Source organism: Eulemur rufifrons, chromosome 2 (assembly GCF_041146395.1).
Source record: "Eulemur rufifrons isolate Redbay chromosome 2, OSU_ERuf_1, whole genome shotgun sequence".
Classification (NCBI taxonomy): domain Eukaryota; kingdom Metazoa; phylum Chordata; class Mammalia; order Primates; family Lemuridae; genus Eulemur; species Eulemur rufifrons.
The window spans coordinates 70,570,073-70,591,463 of NC_090984.1; the positions used below are offsets into that span (position 1 = coordinate 70,570,073).

Here is a 21,391-nt window from a genome sequence, read left to right on the forward strand (position 1 = left end):
TATTTTCTTTTGGGTTTTGGTAAATACTCTTTATCAAGTTAAGGAAATTTCTGTTTATTTCTTGTTTTCTAAGAATTTTTCTCATGAATAATTATTAGGTTTTATTAAATGCTTTGTCTGCATCTATTGAATTAGACATGGTTTTTTGCTTTTGATATATTAATATGGTGACAACATTATTATGTATTTCCTAATGTTAAACCATCCTTGGGTGTCTGGATTGATTCTTTTTTTCTTGCATTGCTAGAGTCAGTTTGTTAATATTTTCTTTAGAAGTTTCATTTCTATGTTTACAAATGAGATTTAATTTTCAATTCTCATACTGTCTTTGATTTCAAGATTCATAAAATAAGTTAGGAATATTCCATATTTTTCTCTTCCATAGAAATATATATTTAAGATCACAATATTCAATTCCGTAAGTGTTTAATACATCTTGTCTTTATGATATATACATATATATATATATTTTAAAAATGGTCTTGCTATATTGCCCAGGCTAGAGTACAATGGCTATTCATAGGCATAGTCATAGCTCACCACAGCCTCAAACTCCTGGCCTGAAGCGATCCTCCTATCTCAGGCTCCTGAGTAGCTGGGACTATGACATTGCCCCTGGCTGTGATATGTATTTTTTAACAGTCTCACACTCATAGAAAAGTTGTAAGAAAGTATGTAGAACCCTTTTTGGTGAACCACTTGAGAATGAGTTGACAACATGATATACCATCACCCCTGAATCTTTAATGTATATTTAAAACAAATGAGGAACATTCTCTTATATAACCACAGTATAATCATCAAAATTAGGAAATGTGCATTGCTATGTCGCTACCATCCAATCCTCAGACCCCATTCAAGTTTTAGTTGTTATCTCAATAGCACCCTTTATATTAAAGACATCTAGTTCAAAATCACATGTTGTCTTTGTCATTGCAATTAGTTGTTATGTCTTTTTAGTCTTCTTTTAGGTGGAGCAATTCCTCAGTCTTTCTTTGACTTTTATAATCTTTACATTTTTGATCATTTCAGGCCAGTTATTTTATAGAATGTTCCTCAGTTTTGAGTTGGTCTGCTATTGATTAGAGTTTTTGCATCTTTGGCAGAAAAATCACAGCAGTGCTGCTGTGTTCTTTTCAGTCAAGTCTATCAGGCAGTGCACAATTTTGATATGTACTGTTATTGGTGATGTGCACTTTGATCACTTGATTTAAGGAGTGTCTTCCAGGTTTCTGCAAGTAAATTTACTTTTTTCCCACTGTGATAAATGTTTTGAGAAGAAGTACTTTGAAACTATGCAAATATCTCATTCTTCATAATACTTTCAACTTATTTATTTATAAAAAATATGGAGTGATTGTTTTCGTACTCATTTTTTTGGTCTACTTAATTTTTCAATGACTGAGGGAGGTGTGTCAAAATTTCTCTCTGTGATGGTGGACCTGTTAATATCTCCTTGTATTTTTTTAAGTTAGTTTTCTTCTTTATTTCCTAAAAACATCCACATACCATTCTCTTCAAAATAGTAAAGTCATTCACCATTTGAGATTTGTAGGCAAAAGACATTAATGATGAGGTGCTCCACAATTCACATCTATAGTCTCAGATCCTTTGCTTAAAAAGGATGATGCTGAATGCTTGTGATTCCAGAGCTCCCTGCTGAAACTTATAATATCTTCCATGGAATTTCTTTTTCCTCCTCCTCCTCTTCTTCTTCTTCTTCTTCTATTGTGGTAAGAACATTTATCATAAGATCTACCCTCATCACAAATTTTTAAGTGTACAATACACTAGTATTGTTAACTATAGGCACAACATTGTACAGCAACTGTCTAGAACTTAAGCATCTTGCATAACTTAAACTTTATACCAATTGAATGGCAGCTCCCCCTTTCCCCTTCTGCTAGTTCCTGGAAACCACCATTCTGTACTCTGCTTCTGTGTGTTTGTTTAGTTCATGTACATCATATTAGTGGTATTGTGCAGTATTTGTCCTCTGTGACTGGGTTATTTCAATTAGCATAGTGTCCTCAGAGTTCATCCATGTTGTGGCAAATGAGAGGATTTCCTTCTTTTCTAAGGCTGAAAAGTATTCTGTTGTATGCGTGTACCACATTTTCTTTATGCATTTATTTGTCTGTGGACATTTAGGTTGTTTCCACATCTTGGCTATTGTGAATAGTGCTGCAATGAACATGGTAGTGCAAATATCTCACTGAGATCCTAATTTCAATACTTTTAGATAAATACCCAGAAGTAAGATTGCTGGATTATATGGTATTTCTTTTGAGGAAGCTCTATAGTGTTTTAATTTCTTAAGTGAACAAATGAAAAAATTGTATACGTTTATGGTGTACAATGTGATGTTTTGTTATATATATATACATTGTGGAATGGTTAAATCAAGTTACTTAACATATCCATCACCTCAGATACTTATCATATTTTGTGATCAAACATTTAAAATCTACTCTTTTAGCAATTTTTACTTATATATAATACATTTAATTCATTAATTAAATAGAATGAGATCTCACTATGTTCCTCAGGCTGGTCTTGAACTCCTGACCTCAAGTGACCCTCCCGCTTCAGCCTCCTGAGCAAATAGCTGGTACCACAGGTTGCCTGCCACTGTGTCTGCCTACAGTATGTTATTAACTGTAGTCATGATGCTGTACAATAGATCTCTAGAACCTATTTCTCCTAACTAAAAATTTGTACCCTTTGACCAATATCTCCCATTCCACACTCCACTGACCCCTTCTCCAGACCCTGGTGACCACCATTCTATTTTCTGCTTCTGTGAGTTCAAATTTTTTCAAGATCCTACATGCAATTGAGATCATGCATTATTTATCTTTCTGTGCCTGGCTTTTTTCACTTAGCATAATGTCCTATAGGTTTATCCATGTTGTCGTAGATGACAGATTTCCTTCTGTTTTAAGGCCAAATAATATTTCATTGTGTATGTATATACCACATTTTCCTTATTCATTCGATTGTTAATGGACACTTAGGTTGATTCTGTATCTTCGCTATTGTGAATAATAGTGCTCTGAACATAGGAGTGCATACAACTCTTTGACATACTGATTTCATTTCCTTTGGTTATATTCCCAGAAGTGGAGTTGCTGGATCGTAGTGTGGTTGTACTTTTAATGTTTTGAGGAACCTCTATACTGTTTTCCGTAATGGCTGAACTAATTTTCATTCCCACTAGTGGTTAACAAGGGCTCCTTTTTCTCCACATCCTTGCCCACACTTGTTACCCTTTGTCTTTTTATAATAGCCATTCTAAAAGATGGGTGGTGATATATGATGTGGTTTTGATTAACATTTCCCTGATGATTAGTGTTGTTGAGCATCTTTACATATACCTGTTGTCTATTTGTATGTCTTTGGAAAAATATTTATTCAAGTCTTTTGGCCATTTTTTAATTTGATTATTTGGTTTTTTTTGTTACTGAATTGAAGAATTCCTTATATATTTTGAATATTATTGCCATATCAGATATATGGTTTGCATATATTTTCTTCCATTTGTGAGTTGCCTTTTCACTCTGTCAATTGTTTCCTTTGCTGTGCAGAAGCTTTTTAGTTTTAGTAGTCTAACTTGTCTATGTTTGCTTTTGTTGCCTGTACTTTTAAGGTCGTATCAAAGAAATCATTGCCAAGATCAGTGTTGTGAAGCCTATCTCTTATGTTTATTTTGTCTATTTGGAATCCTTTGTGGCTCTTTATGAATTTTAAGATTGTTTTTTCTATTTCTGTAAAAAATGCCACTGGTATTTTGATAGGAATTGCATTGAATCTGTATATCACCTTGTGTAGTATGGACATTTTAACAATATGAAGTCTTCCAATCCATGAACTTGGATGTCTTTCCATTTATTTGTCTTCTTTAATTCTTTTATCAATGTTTGTAGTTTTCAGCATAGGTCTTTCACCTCTTTAATTAAATTTATTCCTAATTATTTTGTTCTTCTTGTTGCTATTATAAATGGGTTTATTTTCTTAATTTCCATTATCTTCTTGTATTTCTATCAGTTTTTGCTATATTTATATAGAGAGTATATATTGAGGCTATATTATCAGATTCATACATTTTAGAATTTTTGTGTCTTTCTAATAAATATAATATTTGTCCTTTCTTAATGCTCTTCGTTCTCTGTAACAATGATTTTGCCTTATAGTCTATTTTGACGGATAATTAAAACAGCCACCCAAGTTTTATTTGGCCTGATTAAAGTTTTTTCTATCTTTTTTTTTCCAACTTTTTTTCCGATCTTATATTTTATGTGTGTTGCTTTTTTAAATAACATATGTCTTGATGAGTTTTAAAAAAATTCATTCTATCTCTACCTTTTAACTGGTAAATTTAGTCCAATTACATTTGTAGTGATTATTTTGTTATTTAATATCAACATATATTGAGTTTTCTATTTGTTCTGAATTGTCCTTTTTTATTCTTTCCTAACATTCTTTCGGGGGTGATTTATTGAGTTTTAAAAATATATCATAAAGTTATATAACCTCTATTTCTGTTATTTTAGTGATTACCCCTGTATTTTCCATTTCTATACTTTTAATGATTGCCTTAAATTTTCAGCATGCATATCTACATTAGTAGGATCTAAAAATTAATTATTAACTCTGCCCTCCTCCTGACTATAAGGGACCTGAGAACCCTCTACCTCCAGTTACTCCCTCCCAGATTACAGGTTTTAGTTGTTCAGTATTTTAGTTCCATCTTGCTTTTTTACCCTTCAAATGAGACATTATTTTGGTCTCATAGAATTAGTTCTTTTTAGGTTTGTCCACATTTTACTAGTTTCTTGTTCACTGTTTTTGGGTTACAACTCTTCCTTGCAGGTTCATTTTTTGCTTCTTGAAGAACATGCTAGGCATCCCTTCACTGAGAGTCTCTTAGTGGTAAACTCAGTTTTTATTTATCCTAAAAAAGCTTTATTTGCAATCATTGTCAAAGGACAGTTTAGGGGAATATAACATTCTAGGATGATAGTTATTTTCTCCCTAAAAGTCTGTGCTTAAGAATAAGTCTGTGATCATTTGTAGATAAGTTGTTTTTCCCCCCTTACTGGCTATAGATAAGCTCTTCTTTTTGTCGATCTTCAGTTTCTCTAGTGTGTGTTTTTATATAGATTATTTTTATCTCTCCTGACTTGGATTTATAGTGCTTTCTGAATTTATGTTTTCCGTCAGTTCTGGAAATTTCTCAGCCATTATCTTTTCTGGTATTGTCTCTGTTCATTTTCTCTACTTCTTTCTTCTGGAACCCTAATTAGTCATATGTAAGTTCTCATTCTGCATTCCATATCTCTTAATACTTCATATTTTTATTCAGTAAATCATTATCTGAAGTTCTTTGGATTCTAATTCTGCTGTTTTTTATTTCTTTCACATCTCACAACTTATTTCCTTATTTCATTATTCTGAACTATGGCAAACTTTATTGGTAGGAATTCTGTGAGTCTTGGACAGAGAATGTAGCTCCAAGGACCTAAATAGTATGTACTTTTATATCTGCTAGATTGTTTCAGCTAGGCATCTTGGTGTGCCACCAGCCAATAACTAATTTTTGTGCTTGGTATTTCTTGGAAGATGCAGATAGTCTATGTTTGAATCTCAAATATATAGAGGTCAGGCCTGAAATGACATATTTTCAGGGAAGACTACCTCCCCCCCTTATAGCCTAGGCTGAGACAGATATATTTCCCTCAGGTGGATCCATTTAGTTTACCTTTACATTGAAGGTGTAACCCTTTGTGCAGGGATCCCAGTTTCAGTTTCTCACCCTACTGAGGTCCAAGACCTTTCTCTTTTTCCCTAGTAACCACTGAAAACCATGCTTCTAGGTTATTGATACCAACAAACTCCCTCAAGGAAGCCACAGCTTCAACATCATGTTAACGTGCTGATTTCTAGCTCCTTGTTTATTTTTGGTCCTTGGGGATATCCCTTACTTTCTTAAGAGCTTAGCTGTACCTTTAAAAGGTTGGTTGTGGTATTTTATCCAGGATATCTGTCTAGGTCTATTGGGAGTTGTTGGTTTTTTACTTTTCACAGGGTATTTAGTCCACTATTTTGTCAGAAACAAAAGTCATCAAATAGTGTTTTTTACTTAGACAAATATATTGATCTTCTTTTCTATCATTTTTCAGTGTTGGAAGTCCTCTCTCCTCCATAGTGATGCTAAATATTTACCAAAATTTCCTCTAGTTTAGTTATGGCTTGACATTTCTTACGGTTAACATATAATTAATCTGTCATAAACAATCTATTTAATCATATAATAAATCTGAAAATACTAGTAGTTCAAAGGCATTCTATACAGAAGGAATAAATAAAGGTTGAAAGGGAACTTTAATATTTAGAGTGTTATGTATTTTATATTCGTTGTCTTATCCTTTCAACAACATTAGGGAATAGGAATTATCTTGATTTTTATGAATGGGTTAACTGAAGTGAAGAGAAGTGGAGTAATTTGTTCAGGATGATACAACTTAATGAACAGCAGAACCAGGATTGAAATTCTTTGCTCTTTCTAATCATTAATGCAGTTTACCAACAAATCTGAATTTCATTATTCAGGGCTTTTTATCTGCTTATTCTTACATTTGACTTGTATAGAAATTCCTCTGAGAGGCAAGGAAAGTGGAAAGAAGGGAGATACGCTGCTAATTGTCAGAATAAATGTTTGTTTAGCAGCAGATAGAGAGGAGGAGACAGGACCAGAGACTGGATGCGCCCACATAGGTATGCACACATAAAGTATACCTAAAACTCACAGAGGCAATAGAGGCAGCCAGTGGTTTGTATAAAATTAAGGAAGGAAATCACATGTATTGGATACTGTTAATACAATGTGCCAGACACTAAGTCAGGTGGAGATGCTTTATTTAGGTTACCTCATTTAAACCTCACCACAGGGCTTGAGATGAGTATTAAGATCTGACAGCAGGTGGTAGCAAGGTCTCAGCTAGAGGCCTTCAAGGGTTAGGGTTCCAGTTCTTGAGAAGATAGGTGAGAGCTATTCAAGGCTCTGATCTTTTGGTTATCTATTTACTTAATTTTTTTTGATTATAACATTAATAAGTATCTGTTGAGAAAACTTGAGAAATAAGTCTAAAGAAGGAACTAAAATCAAGCACAATCTACAAACCAGAGGTAATCACTGTTAATAAGTGTATGTTTATATATATTTTTAAACATAGCTGGGATGATTCCGTATGTACTATTTTATATCCTAATTCATTTTCAAGCAGCATTTCATGAGCATACTGTGAGTATTTCATGAGGATGCTATGGTTCTAAATATTCTTTTTAAAAATTTGCTTTTAGCAGGTAATGTGTATATATGTTTTGAAGGCACAGGCTTATAATGAAAAACAGTAGTTTCCTGTTCTACTTCTAAATTCTGTATCACGTGGCAATTATCTATTTAACTCTTTTACCTACTGCTTCTGGAATTTACCCTCATATTTCTAAATAATAGCAGTTTTAGACATTATCTATTGGTTTTCTATTATGGAAGCTGAGGATTTCCCTATCCCATTTTTCTAATATTATGTAAAAATTTTTATTTTTCTTTTAATTATAAATATTGTTCACCGAGCCAAGAGTTATACTGTGCTTAAAACTATTCTTGTACATTTTTTAAAATCTTGGAATTAATAATTGCTTCATTTATTGTTTGTTAGTTTTCTCTGTGTTTATCAATTCTTTCCAGAGATTCCAGCAGATCTATAAAACCATCCTAATGCTGTTTTTTTTTTTTTTAAGTCAAACCAAACATGTACAGTTTTATTGATTTTTCACAAAGCCTGAGTATTCAGCAAGATAAAATGCATGTTACCTAATGGACTCAAGAAAAATCCAAATAAGCATGGGATCTGTGATAAGTTTTCAACTATCTGAGGATTTAAACTCATGTTCAGTAAAGGTCAAAACAGCTTCTCCCTTTAAAGTTCATTGTAAACAGTGTCTTCTGGTAACTTCTAGAATGATCTGGAAAAGGCCCTTGTGTTTGCTTCTGTCAGATACTGAAGTCCTAATGCTGTTTTCTACGTTATTAAATGTATCAGATAATCCATTAGCCCCATTTTCTTCTGAAGGGCTCCCTCCTGGCAGCAAGCCCTCCACCCCCACCACCCACACCCCACAAATCTGTCCTCCTGCTCCATCCTTCAGATGTTTTCTAGGCCATCTGCATTTCTGTCTTCGTGGGGCATCTCTTTACCCTTCACCTGGATGTTCCCTTCCCCTCTCTTCCACTGTGTCTCATTTTCTCTTTCAGTTTGGTAGAGTATATCTTTCAGTGGCATCCTGAGAAAGGGTAAATAGACGTTAGTTTTTTGAATCCTATGTTCATTGTCTGTTGCTTTGTAATGAATTACTCCAAAACGTAGTGGCTTAACAAAACAATAAACATATTATGTTGTGATCTCAGTGGCCAGAAATTTGGGGGCAACTTAGTTGGGTGGTTCTGGCTCAGGGAATCACATTAAGGTTCATTGAAGATATCAGCCAGGGATGCAGTTATCTGAAGGCTTGATTAAGGCTGGAGGATTTGCTTCTAGAGTGACTGACTTATAAGGCTAGGAAGTTGTTGCCAATTCTTGGTTGTAATCCCTAGTTCTTCTCACATGGATCTCTCCACTGCCTAATTAGTGTCCTTATGACCTAGTGGCTGGGTTCTCCTAGAGTAAGTGATCTAAGAGCAAGACAGTGTGACAGTGTTTTTTATGACCTAGATTTCTGCCACATTCTGTTTATTAGAAGTGAGTCTCTAAGTACTGCCCATATTCAAGAGAGAATTAGTCTCTACTTTTTGAAGTTATATGTCAAAGAATTATTGACATGTTTTAAAACCATCACATCTTTCCTGTTTAAAAGCATCTTTTTTTTTTTTTTTTTTTTTTTTAGAGGTGGGGTCTTGCTCTGTCACCTAGGCTGGAGTGCAGTGGTGAGATTATAGCTCATTGCAGCCTTGAACTTCTGGGCTCAAGAGATCTTCCAGCCTCAGCCTCCTGAGTAGATGGGACTACAGGTGCATGTCACCATGCCTGGCTAATTTTTATTTTTTTAAATTTTTTGTAGAGACAATGTCTAGCTACGTTGCCCAGACTAGTTTCAAACTCCTGGCCTCAAGTGATCCTCCTGCCTCGGCTTCCCAAAGTGCTATGATTACAGACATGAACCATTGTGCCAAGCCCAAAAACATCTTTACTCTCATACTTAAAAGTATGGAATTCTAGTTAGTAGTCATGTTTTCTCAGAATTTTGAAGGCATTGTTCCATTGTCTTCTAGCTTCCAGCATTGCTTTTGAGAAGTCCATCATTTTGATTCCTAATACTTTGTATGTGTCCTACTTTCTTCCTGAATACCTTTAGGATCTTCTCTTTATTCTTGGTGTTGTGGAATTGGGAGATAATGTGCCTTGCTCTGGTTCTTTTTTCATTCATTGTGCTGGATACTCAGAGGAACCTTTTAATCAGGAAACTCATATCTTCAGTTCTGAAAAATTTCTAATATTTAAAAAAATTCTTTCAGATTTCATTTTATAAATTTAACTCTTTAGTCTATTTTTATTTATAATGTAAAGCAAAAAATGCTCAGGATATAGTTAAACTCATTTTTTAATTGTCATTTATCATCATCAGATTTCCAGGAAATTTAAAAAGTCACTTTTATCATTTTCTCATAACCAGGGTCTGCTTCTGAGTTTTTAAAAAATTTATTCTGGCCGGGCGCGGTGGCTCACGCCTGTAATCCTAGCACTCTGGGAGGCCGAGGCGGGTGGATAGCTCAAGGTCAGGAGTTCGAGACCAGCCTGAGCAAGAGCGAGACCCCGTCTCTACTAAAAATAGAAAGAAATTATATGGACAGCTAAAATATATATATAGAAAAAATTAGCCGGGCATGGTGGTGCATGCCTGTAGTCCCAGCTACTCGGGAGGCTGAGACAGGAGGATCGCTTGAGCCCAGGAGTTTGAGGTTGCTGTGAGCTAGGCTTACGCCACGGCACTCACTCTAGCCTGGGCAACAGAGTGAGACTCTGTCTCAAAAAAAAAAAAAAAAAAAAAAACCAAAAAAACTATTGTAGCTTTTTAATGTGTCACTCTCTGATAATGTTAGCCCTTCAGAATCTCCCAGGGCTCCAGTCCTGACAGAAGTTGAGAACTGTGAGGTACCTGAGTCAGGGAACTGCCAAAGGGGAGTTGGTTCTGAACACAGGTCAGTGTGAGATTGATACAAAAATGGTATCTTGGGACAACTTTCCTTAAAGCTGCCCTGATAAGAAATAGCCTAGCTGTCAGCCTGGGGAAGGGTTTAGTGAACAGGTTTAATAAGTCTAGGTGTGGAGATTGGAGGGATGTGGGATCTTGAAGCCAAATATGTACTTATAAGTAGTATTTTTATTTTTATTTTTATTTATTTATTTATTTTTTTGTTGAGACAGAGTCTCACTTTGTTGCCCAGGCTAGAGTGAGTGCCGTGGCGTCAGCTTAGCTCACAGCAACCTCAAACTCCTGGGCTCAAGCGATCCTACTGCCTCAGCCTCCCGAGTAGCTGGGACTACAGGCATGCGCCACTATGCCCGGCTAATTTTTTCTATATAGATTTTTAGGTGTCCATATAATGTGTTTCTATTTTTAGTAGAGACGGGGTCTCGCTCAGGCTGGTCTCGAACTCCTGACCTTGAGCAATCCACCCGCCTCGGCCTCCCAGAGTGCTAGGATTACAGGCGTGAGCCACCGCGCCCGGCCATAAGTAGTATTTTTAAAAACCAAAATTATCTTTTGAACACGGAAACCTCTACAGGCACCAGGCGAGGGAGTTTGGCCCTTTCTTTTCCAGGTATCCTTTAGCTATTCTATTATGACTGCCTTCCTCTTCAGGGGAGCCTTTTGAGGGTCTTACAAGGTTGGAGAAAAGGAAAAGAACTTTCTTTAAAAAAGGGAAATAAGAATGAAAATATATTCAAGGCACTTCTATCTGTATACTTTAAAGCAGTGGTCCTCAACCTTTTTGGCACCAGGGACTGGTTTCATGGAAGACAGTTTTTCCACAGGGTGGGGGAGTGGGCGGGGAGGCGGAGCAGAGCTCAGGTGGTGATGTGGGTGATGGGAGCGATGGGGAGTGACCGTATAGATGAAGCTTCACTCGCCCACCCCCCAGTTCCTAAGTTTCATGGAAGACAGTTTTTCTATGGCCTGAGGGGTGGGTAGGGAGAGTGGCGGAGCTCTGTGGCCCAGTCCCTAATAGGCCACAGACTGGTACTGGTCCACAGCCCAGGGGTTGAGGACTGCAGCTTTAAAGTATACCTTTACTATCTTTAGAGTTGCCTTCTAAGTTTCAAACATTTCAGTCTCGTAGTGACTTTTCTTAAAATCATAAAAAGTGGATTTATTTCAGAATTTTTCCTTGGCCTAGGGAAAATTTATCAATAGGAAGGAAAGAGTACACCAGTTAAATGTTCATATTCTTAAAAGCAAAAGCTTTATGACTCCAGCTCTGCATTAAGACTCATCTTTGGTTGGGGAAATTGGATCTGTTTATAGCTACCACACTATCTTGACTGTGGAGGGGGCCTGCTCTCCCAATTTTTCTCCGTAAAACATTTACCAATTCTTGTAGCACAATGTAGATAAGGCTAGAATATTTCATAAGACTTTACCAAAGGCAGGAGAACAAGCAAAAGGAAGTATGTACAGAGAACAGCATGCATGGAGACAATTTTTCATATGAGATCTAGTTTCAGTCTTCTTTAGCTTTGCTTTCTCTCTAGTTCCTGGCTTGTCTCAAATTGACAAAAACCATCTTTTCCCTGCCATGTCGAAACCCTTCAAGCATTTGTAGATTCTAAATTTCAAACTGTAATAGAGAGGGCTTCATGATTGACTGCCTATATAGCTGCCTATATAGGAATTGCTGCCTATATAGCATGGCCTATGTCTTCCATAGGAAGTCATATCTAACTCTATCCCAGGAGCTTCCACAAGACAGTCATATCTGGGCTATGTAGTTGTATATCTTAGTAAGCATGTGGGGGGTGGGTTGGGAATCTGTCATAGGCTTTTTATCTGATCAATCTTTATATGTTATATAAATTTTATGGTTTTTAAAATAAGGGCTACAATGTTATATAATTAAAAACGATGGACTAAGATTAGTAGACCTGAGTTCTAGTCTGATCTGCCAGTCTTGTCTGTTTTAGCAAGTCAGTCTGTCTATAGTTTTGCAGAGAGATTTGGATGTAATTAGTCTGTAACTTTATAATTTAGACTATAATTGAATTATTTTAAATGATTATAAAATTTATACTTGAATCATACTTTTTGTGTTATATTAGTCTATATTTTAATATGATGTTGAGATAGTGAGGAATAATGGCCCAATTATCATTCCTATGAGAAAATGTGATCTATGTTATAATAATATACTTTATAGAACAAGTTTTTTTATTATGGTGACAGGTTGGACCTGCTTATATTTAAAAGGGGACATGGGAGTTTGCAATGAGTTTTTTATGAAATAAATATTTACCTCTTTATCATGCATAAATTTAGATGTTCTTATACAGAATGTAATTGCATATAGTTAAATCTATATTTAGATTCTATGTTTTGTTTTATTTCTTTCATGTATTAGATATTCCTCCTTTAAAATTTTTAAGTTGAACTGAGAAAGCAAACAAAAGCACCATATATTAAAGTACTTTAAGAGTAAGTTATTTGGTACTCTAAGATAGGTCAATTTTTTTCTTTCTTCTTCAGTATAATCTGTCTTTTTTCCAGAGTGAAAAGCTTTTGTTGTATGATACAGTCCAGAGTGAACTAGAGGAGAAAATAAGAAGACTTGAAGAGGATAGGCACAGCATTGATATTACGTCAGGTAAGCGGAATGATGTTATCATGATGTTTAAGTGACACTAAACCTTTGGCTCACTGCAGTGTGTCTCATAATATCTTATTCTTCTAATATTAATGTTATATAAATGAAGTGTCCCAACAAGAGGGTAAAAGGGAAAGCTCCTAAAAAATTTGATATGATTGTGATTGTTACTTTAATTTGAACTCACATTTTAGAAAGATGTAAAAAATGGAGCACATGAAAAGGGACAAAGTAGAAGTGTGACAGGAATCTACTGTAAGAGTAGTATTGGAAGACAGCTATAGTATATGCTTTTCCCTCTGAGTCTTAAAAAACTGTCATGTGGAAGAAAGAATAAAAACCTTTTTCTCTTTGGCATCAGACAAGCTAGGGCAAATTGATAGACATTATAGGGAGGTAGATTTTTGTTTCAGAAAAAGGAGAAACATTAATAATTAGATCAGTCCAATGTAAAATAGGCTTTTTCAGGGGTATTATTTAGAGTTTTCCTATATTTGATTGGCAGTTTACTAGGTTATCCTACAGTTCTGGAATAAGTATTACTTTATCTGTTATAAATTTTATTTTTCTGGTATAGAGTAGACATGGTAGAGTTAGACAAACTGAGCTCTAATGCCACTGTTCGTTCCCTCAGCTACTAATGGGGTGACCATGGACATTTACTTAGCTTTTCTCAATTAGTCTCCTTGTCTGTCAAGGGGGAGTAATAATAATACCTACCTCAGAGGTAGCTTTGAAGATTAGGTGAGATATTGCATGTAATATATATTTTACAAAATACCTGGCATATACTCATCAATTCTTATTAACTGCCAACTTAATTTTTGCTTTAACAAAGACAGAGGAAAATTGATAAACATATAACTGTTCATGAAATTATATGCAGTCTTATGTATACATACATAGCCACCAATGAAGTTTTATACAGTTTTCTATGTAATTAAATAGCCACCATAAGATTACTGTCTTTTCCTCCTTTGATCAGCAGAAATCAGCTAATACTAAATTTTTATTTACCTGCCAGAGCTGTGGAATGATGAGCTTCAGTCAAGAAAAAAGAGGAAGGATCCTTTCAGTCCTGATAAAAAGAAGCCTGTTGTTGTTTCAGATATCCTTTTCCAAATTTTCTGGGTTTTTTCCCCTTGGTGTACATTTTTGCATCATGCATACCTTTATAACTTTTATTTGTACACATTGACTTTATTTACATGATCCTGTAATAAGCAAGAGATGATTTATAAACCTGATTGGAAGCAGAAGATACAATTTAGATTAAGAGAGGTGGGAGAAGAGATTTGGTCATGATCTCAACTTTGAAAATTATTATGGCTTTGTAGTTCATAAAGGCTTTGATGTGAAACAGCTGTTTAGTATATAGCATGATTGTTTAATTCTCATGTATACCCTAACAAAATTTTTTTAATGTTTCTCAAATTGGAGTGTGAATTAATATGTGCACTCAATCTTGGCATTCCCTATGGTACCATGCCCTTGCCCCGTCTCATTTCCCCCTCCACCTTAAAAACAGTAACTAGGTTAGTGGTGTATCTTACAATCAATGATATCACAGAATTAAGGGAATGGGCTTATGGCATTAGAAGTACTAGAATGTATTTATCCTGGTACTAAGCGACTTAAAGAATAATCTGAAGCCAGAATTCAGGATACCGAAGGATTATGTCCATAAATCATTGTTCTATTCTCTGAAAACTAGATCTTCGGAAATATAATTCAAAGTGTGATATTCTTACAGCTAAATTGACCTTGACTTTTCAACGTCCATATATAGTTTATATGCTACAAGATCTTGATATTCTCGAAGACTGGACAACAATTAGGAAGGTATGATTAAAAAGCAATGAAACACAAGTATATTTTTGTAGTTTACTTTTTTTAGATTCTATGGTTTTTCACTAATGTATCAGAATATGATTATTATAAATATGCTTTGCTTTTGCAACTTTTTTTATAAGACAGTCAATACTGTTACAGATAACAGTGACTGCAAGAATATTTTATGAATTAAAGACATGTCAGCAGTTTAATTGTATTTTTTATTTTATTATTATTATTTTTTTGAGACAGTCTCACTCTGTTGCCTGGACTGGAGTGCAGTGGTGTCATCATAGCTCACTGTAACCTCAAACTCCTGGGCTCAAGCGATCCTCCTGCCTTGGCCTCCCAAGTAGCTGGGACTATAGGTGTGCGCCACCATGCCCAGCTAATTTCTTAATTTTTTGTAGAGATGGGGTTTTGCTATGTTGCCCAGGCTGGTCTCAAACTCCTGGCCTCACGTGATCCTCCTGCCTCGGCCTCCCAAAGTGATGGATTACAGGCGTTAGCACTGTGCCTGGCCCAGATTGTATTTTTTAAATAATAATTTATGTAAAAGTACAGAAAAGCATTGATTTAGTTTGCCCCAAAATAAGAATAATATCACCATCCTGTGCCTAGTCCTTAGCCCAGTCCTGGCTGTAGAAGGCACTCGAATAAATATTTATTAAACAAACAAAAGTGACCATTTGAACTCTTATTGTATGTCGTACATTCTGTCGTTAAATATTCAAGAATTATACGTTTTTCTGTGTTTATTTGAAAGTGGAGGCTTATTTTCCTGATTAAATTTTTCCATTTTTATAAACTTCTTAGTTGAGGGTTAGAGATTATTTCAGGTATTGAAAACACCTCTGGGAGAAATTGTTATTTTTTATGTACATTCCTTATGGTCTTGGACATTAAAAATTTTGTTAGAGCAGCTAATGATTATATTTACTATATTTGTTATTGAGCTAATCAGTAGTGTTATGTATATTAAGTAGATACCAAAATAAATTTTCAGTCTGAACTCAGACAACTTCTTTCTTCCTCTTTTTTTTAAATTAAGGCAATGGCTACCCTGGGTCCACATAGAGTGAAAACAGAACGTAAGTCATTTTATCTGAATTGAGAAATATTCTCTGTAGAGACTTGTTGAATCGGTTGTTAAATCATCTATATACTAAAGAGCTCCCCTGTCAGTGGTTTTATTTTATTAGTGAATACCATACCTGTAATTATGAGGAATTCTTCTGGAGTCATTTGTTTCATGTAAAAGTTTCATAATTTCTGGATGCAGTATAATTCTTCTTTCAATATTCAACTACATTGCTATTGCTAATAATGGCTCAGTAACTCAAAAAGTATTTATTCTGTATTTTATATGGGCTCAGTAATTCTGTAGCGGAGATTTTTGGAATACGTGGATTGACTTCAAGGGTTCTGAAATTGTGTCCTCTGAAATCGTGTACAAAATTTTTTCTGTGTGCACATTTTCTGAGGAGAGAGATTAGACTGCTGACAGTGGAGTCCATCAAAGAAATGTACCCACCACTAACATTTACACATTCTGATATGCCTTAGTAAAATTCACATCAAATTACCCTTCCTTGATGTTTTTTGAAAGTTTAAAATCACTGCCAAAGTCGTGATGGACATTAGTGTCTAGGATAACTTTCTCTGTTTCTGCCTTCTTTCACTGTAGATGAGATTTCCTAATCCTTCTAAGAACAATGAAGCTAGATTTTTTAAAAGACATGTTCTAAATACTTAGAAAAGGAATTTCTAGTCACATTCTAACAGGTAAAGTAATCTATAAGAGATCAATTTCCATTTTTATCTTTAGTTCAAGGATTCCTTTAAACTTCATATCATGTCAGGCAATCACAGCAGTATTATACTAAATTACTGCCCTTGGGAATTAACTGCCAGGGCAACTGCCTAAATCTCTAGAGCAGTGGTTTTTAACATTTTTGAGTCAGAGATTCCTTTAAGAATATCACTGCCCTATTTGAGTGGGTCTCCCTCCCACCCTTGTTATCTTTAGTATTGTCTCCTATTAGTTGTATTTATAGCACTTACCTCAATTTGTACTTTTTAGTGTGTTTACTTGTTTGTCTATCTCCTGATAGATTGTAAGCTCCACAAAGGCTAGAACCATATCTCTTTTAGTCACAATTTTTTTTTTTCCCAGAATCCAGCACAGTTCCTTGTGTATAGGAAGTACTCAAGACAATATTTGTTGAATGAATGAATGCTCATTGAACTCTTTCTACATAACAGGCACTATTTTAGTCTCTATTTTAGGCTCTGAGAATACAATAGTGATAGAGATGGACCTCCTGGAGCCTCCTTGCGGGAGGTGGAATCATAGATATATAAATAAATAATTAAGGAGATAGTTACAGATGATAACTGCTATGAAGGAAGTATACAGTTGTGATGACAGTTAACTGGGGAGTAGGTAGGCTGGTTGGGGAAGACCTCTTGCAGGAGGTGACTTTTGAATGATGAAGTGCCTACTTCATGGTATACTTTTGACAGTGTGTTTCCATGAAGAATGTTTTTTTCCCTGTATGAGTTTATCTGACTAATGCCAAACCATTTCTGGGATTTAGAAATAAAAGTTCTACTTAGGACATTTCCTTTCTTAGAATTAAAGGCCTGGGGAACTTTGGAATGTATATTAAACTGTGCTGCTTTGGAAGTGTCAGATGCCTGCAGAGGAGAAAATATAAAAAGTGTAATTTTCAATGGCAATATGCTGATTGATATTTTAACTACTGCTTAAAATTAGCACTAGAAATCAATAATGTACCTGCTTCCCTTTCTGTCACTTGTCTCTTAACTGATGATTTATTGTTCAATGTGTAGCTTTGTTCAGTAGTTATATTAAAAACTTAGTGAATTATATAAAAGAATGGGAGAAATCAAATTCTTTTTTTATTTGATTTTGGGTTTGCTATTTAAGAAGTATTTTTAGTGTTTTTTTCATATATGTGCATGGAGTGGTGTTAATTCTTAATATTTTGGCCCTTTTGTTCTTCTGACAATGTCTTATTAATATAACAGTTTTTGAACTGATCCCTTTAGCACCTGTGAAACTGGAAAAACATCTGCACAGTGCTAGGTCTGAAGAGGGAAGACTATATTATGATGGTGAATGGTATATACGTGGACAAACAATATGTATTGATAAAAAAGATGAATGTCCTACAAGGTAAAAAAAAAAAAAACCTTTATTATTTCAGTGTGGCTCGGTATTATAGTTTACAACATTGATGTCAATAAAATATCTGCTCCCTCTGTAGTGCATTCATAATACATCATTAGTTGCCTGAAGATCTTTTTTTCACTGGCCATATGACTTGATTGTATGTGTATAACAGTGTTAATATTTATACACCAGTCTTCATAATAAGTTCATGAACACAAGCATTAACACAAGTGGAGATGTTGAAATTATTTATCCAGTTAACTGATCCTGTTTGTTAATTCTTATAGTAGGTGAATTATTGTGATCTTAATATAATGATCTTCAAACCAGACTATTATGAATCTTTGGTGGATTTAGTAATCCTTAACTTTTTTGGGTATGTTACAGTATTTTGGATAAAAAGAATTTTTATCAATTAGAGTAGAAAACAAATGGAAAATAAATGAAAACCTTAAGAGTGATAGTAATTAAAGTATAACTTGAAAACTGAAAACTGCCTTTTAAAAGTCTCAAGAATTTGTCTAGGCTTAAATAAATTTTATATAATTATTTATATAGCCTTGTGAGTTTTATCTGGTTGTGGCTTTTTGAAAATATTGTTAATCAGCTTTCCTTCCTTCAGTAGTTTAAGAGTTAATTCTCAGAGTAATAACCTGCTATAGTAAGAAAATATCTTTTTTGAGGTATCAGCAGTAAATAAAACATTTGAATTTAGTCTAGAATACTCATTCCCTAAATACAGTGGCTTTAATTGGATTATAATTTCATCTTTAAATTTTTAGAATTCCAGGAACATTGTGTACAGTAACTTTTCTCATAGAACCTCATTGATCTAATTACTAGGTTATATATGATACTCCTGGATTCTTTATTACTTTTGAGACATTTTACTACTACTTAATATAAAAGTGGTTAAAAAAGAGATGAAACAGCATAGAAGGATAAAACACAAATCTATTTTTTTAAAAATTTCTACGTAAAAATTAGTAGTGTCAAAAAAATTCATGTAAGTACTATAGATGGTTTGACACTGGAAATTGAGGATTAGTATTACATTTGAAAGATTTCCTGTAGCCAAGGCTGATATGAGTTGGGGTGTAATACCATATGGTGCATTTAGTACCACTCTGTTTTTGGGGGGTGGGAATAGAGTAGGAAAGATGTACATTTAATAGTTCTAATAGAAAGTGAATTTTACCAACTCTATTAAGAAAAGAAAGATGATCTATTAAGTATTGCTGAATGTGATATTTTTGACAGCATGCCCTGCTAATAGCACAGCACTCTGGTAAATGAATGCTGAATCTACTGTTGTAGTCCCAATGAGTTTGGTTTTATAGCTAGTAATCTAAAATGAGTTGAGGAGGCATATTGTAATTCACTCATTCATTCTTTTTTTTTTCCTTTTAGTGCTGTAATTACAACAATTAACCATGATGAAGTTTGGTTTAAGAGGCCTGATGGAAGCAAATCTAAGCTTTACATTTCACAGCTACAGAAAGGAAAATATTCAATTAAACATTCGTAATCATAATTTAAGTGTTATTTAAATCTACCTTATTAGTGTTACCAAGTGTGATGTGTCATGGGAGTAAAAAATGTATTCAATAACTTAATATTCTCATTGAATCGTGAGAGAATGTGTATTTGTAGGTAGTACTCTAAGTAGACCTCATATTGATATGTTATTAAAAGAAACAGTAATAAAAGTTTAATCATGATCATTACATTTATTTGCCTCTTAGGTCTAATGACCAATAGTTATACTGTATATGGTAGGGGTTTCTTTCTGAACATTTTTCTTCAGTTTTTAAAAAAGTTATACAAATTTGTCTTATCTTTAGTGAACTATGACTACATTTATCTGCAATTTAAAACATTTTGTGTATCTTTGTCATTCATCATGTGTTTGTAAATATGACTGATAAAATGTTTTCCTATAAATGGTTTGTATTAGTACATTAGTGTTAAATCAGAACTGAAATTTAAACATATATATATGAATATGTATATATGATATGGCATCATCAGCTTATTTAGAACTGATGGCCTTACCTTACAATCTTGTTTTACCCAAAATTAAGCTATTGGGTTTGAAAGCTAAAAAGGAGCACTTTTGTAGAATAGCCGCTGTCCTTCCCCTCTTCCTTGATTGTATGATGGTGACCTATTTTTACAAATTATACTTAATGTTAATTAGTAAAATATGTGTCAAGTGATAACATGCTTCTACCTGTATTTCTTGTGACCCTTTAGAGGGTAGTATTTATACCTGGTATTTATGATGCAGTATATAAATGGGTGAACAGTAACTGACAGTATTGTGGTGTTTGCTGTACATGTCTGATCTTTCGAAAAAGATTTTTAGTAAGCATTTTCCAGAGGTAAAACTAGGTCCTTATTCTAATTTTATTCCTAGGGCAAAATAGACAGGGATCATTTCCTTGAATCTATTCCCAAGTTAATATTATTATCTTTGGTATTTCTATACCTTAAGGCCATTTGGTGCAATTTAGAAAATGTTGGCCTCCCTTAGCCACATTCAAAATTAACTTCCAAAGCCTCAGGAACAGTACAAAGAATTGAAACCCCTAATATGGCAGCACATTGGCTGTAGTATGTATTTAGGGTACAACCAAATCAAGTATTCCTGGTGGTCTTGTGCACTTTAATTTCTGTTACAATAAGACTTAAGAGGATGAGGAAGAAATCTACTTATTAACACTTAGAGCAGGAATATCTGCATGATTCCGTTTGTTTTCTTACTATTTTACCTCTGCAAACATCTTCCTATGCAGATCACTACTTCACAGTTGCCAAATTTTAAAACATTTGACTTCTGAAATTCAATATCAGCAAAGTTATGCTACTTTGTTCTGTTTCTAATTAACCTTAGCAAATGTACATAATGTCATAACCCAATAGTATTTCACAGTACTTATGTATACAATGTTTGATAAGCATTTTTAATAAGATTTGTATTTTTAAATTTAGTATATAATAAAAAGATGTGTTTGAGTGTCATCTGTAGTGTCTTGAATTACTTATGTGTGTTTAGTTCTTTTAGTATTTATAACCTGTGCACTTTGAAGAAGGATTTGAGTCAGTTTATATCAATACATATGGAGTGCTGCACAAATGTGTCTGTTTCTCTAAACCACAATTCAGCCTCTATTGGGGTATATTTAGATGTTCAAGACAGCTGAGTTATATTTAATTTAAAAATAAAGGCCAGATGCAGTGGCTCACAACTGTAATCCTAGCACTTTGGAAGGCCAAGGTGGGTGGATCGCTTGAGCCCAGGAGTTGGAGGCTGTAGTGAGCTGTGATTGCGCCACGGCACTCCAGCCTGACAGTGAGACCCTGTCTCTAAAAAAACAGAAAAGTACATATATGCATATCTGTTGTACTTTAATAAAAATTTACTGTAAACTTTTGAA

The 21,391-nt window shown here is 34.4% G+C and overlaps 1 protein-coding gene across 2 annotated transcripts in view; it reads left to right on the top strand.

The window, feature by feature from the left end:
• Nucleotides 1-20,973, top strand: part of BRMS1L (BRMS1 like transcriptional repressor) — a 31,826-nt gene extending 10,853 nt beyond the window's left edge. The window contains exons 5-10 of one of the 2 annotated variants that reach the window (XM_069464276.1): nt 12,823-12,919; nt 13,944-14,027; nt 14,697-14,761; nt 15,804-15,843; nt 17,828-17,954; nt 19,362-20,973. In XM_069464276.1, coding sequence (XP_069320377.1) covers nt 12,823-12,919; nt 13,944-14,027; nt 14,697-14,761; nt 15,804-15,843; nt 17,828-17,954; nt 19,362-19,479 — 531 coding nt within the window. In that variant the 3' untranslated portion in view covers nt 19,480-20,973. Of the gene's footprint in view, nt 1-12,822; nt 12,920-13,943; nt 14,028-14,696; nt 14,762-15,803; nt 15,844-17,806; nt 17,955-19,361 lie in introns of both variants that reach the window. The other variant, XM_069464273.1, reaches the window with a different exon arrangement.
• The last annotated feature ends 418 nt before the right edge of the window (nt 20,974-21,391 follow it).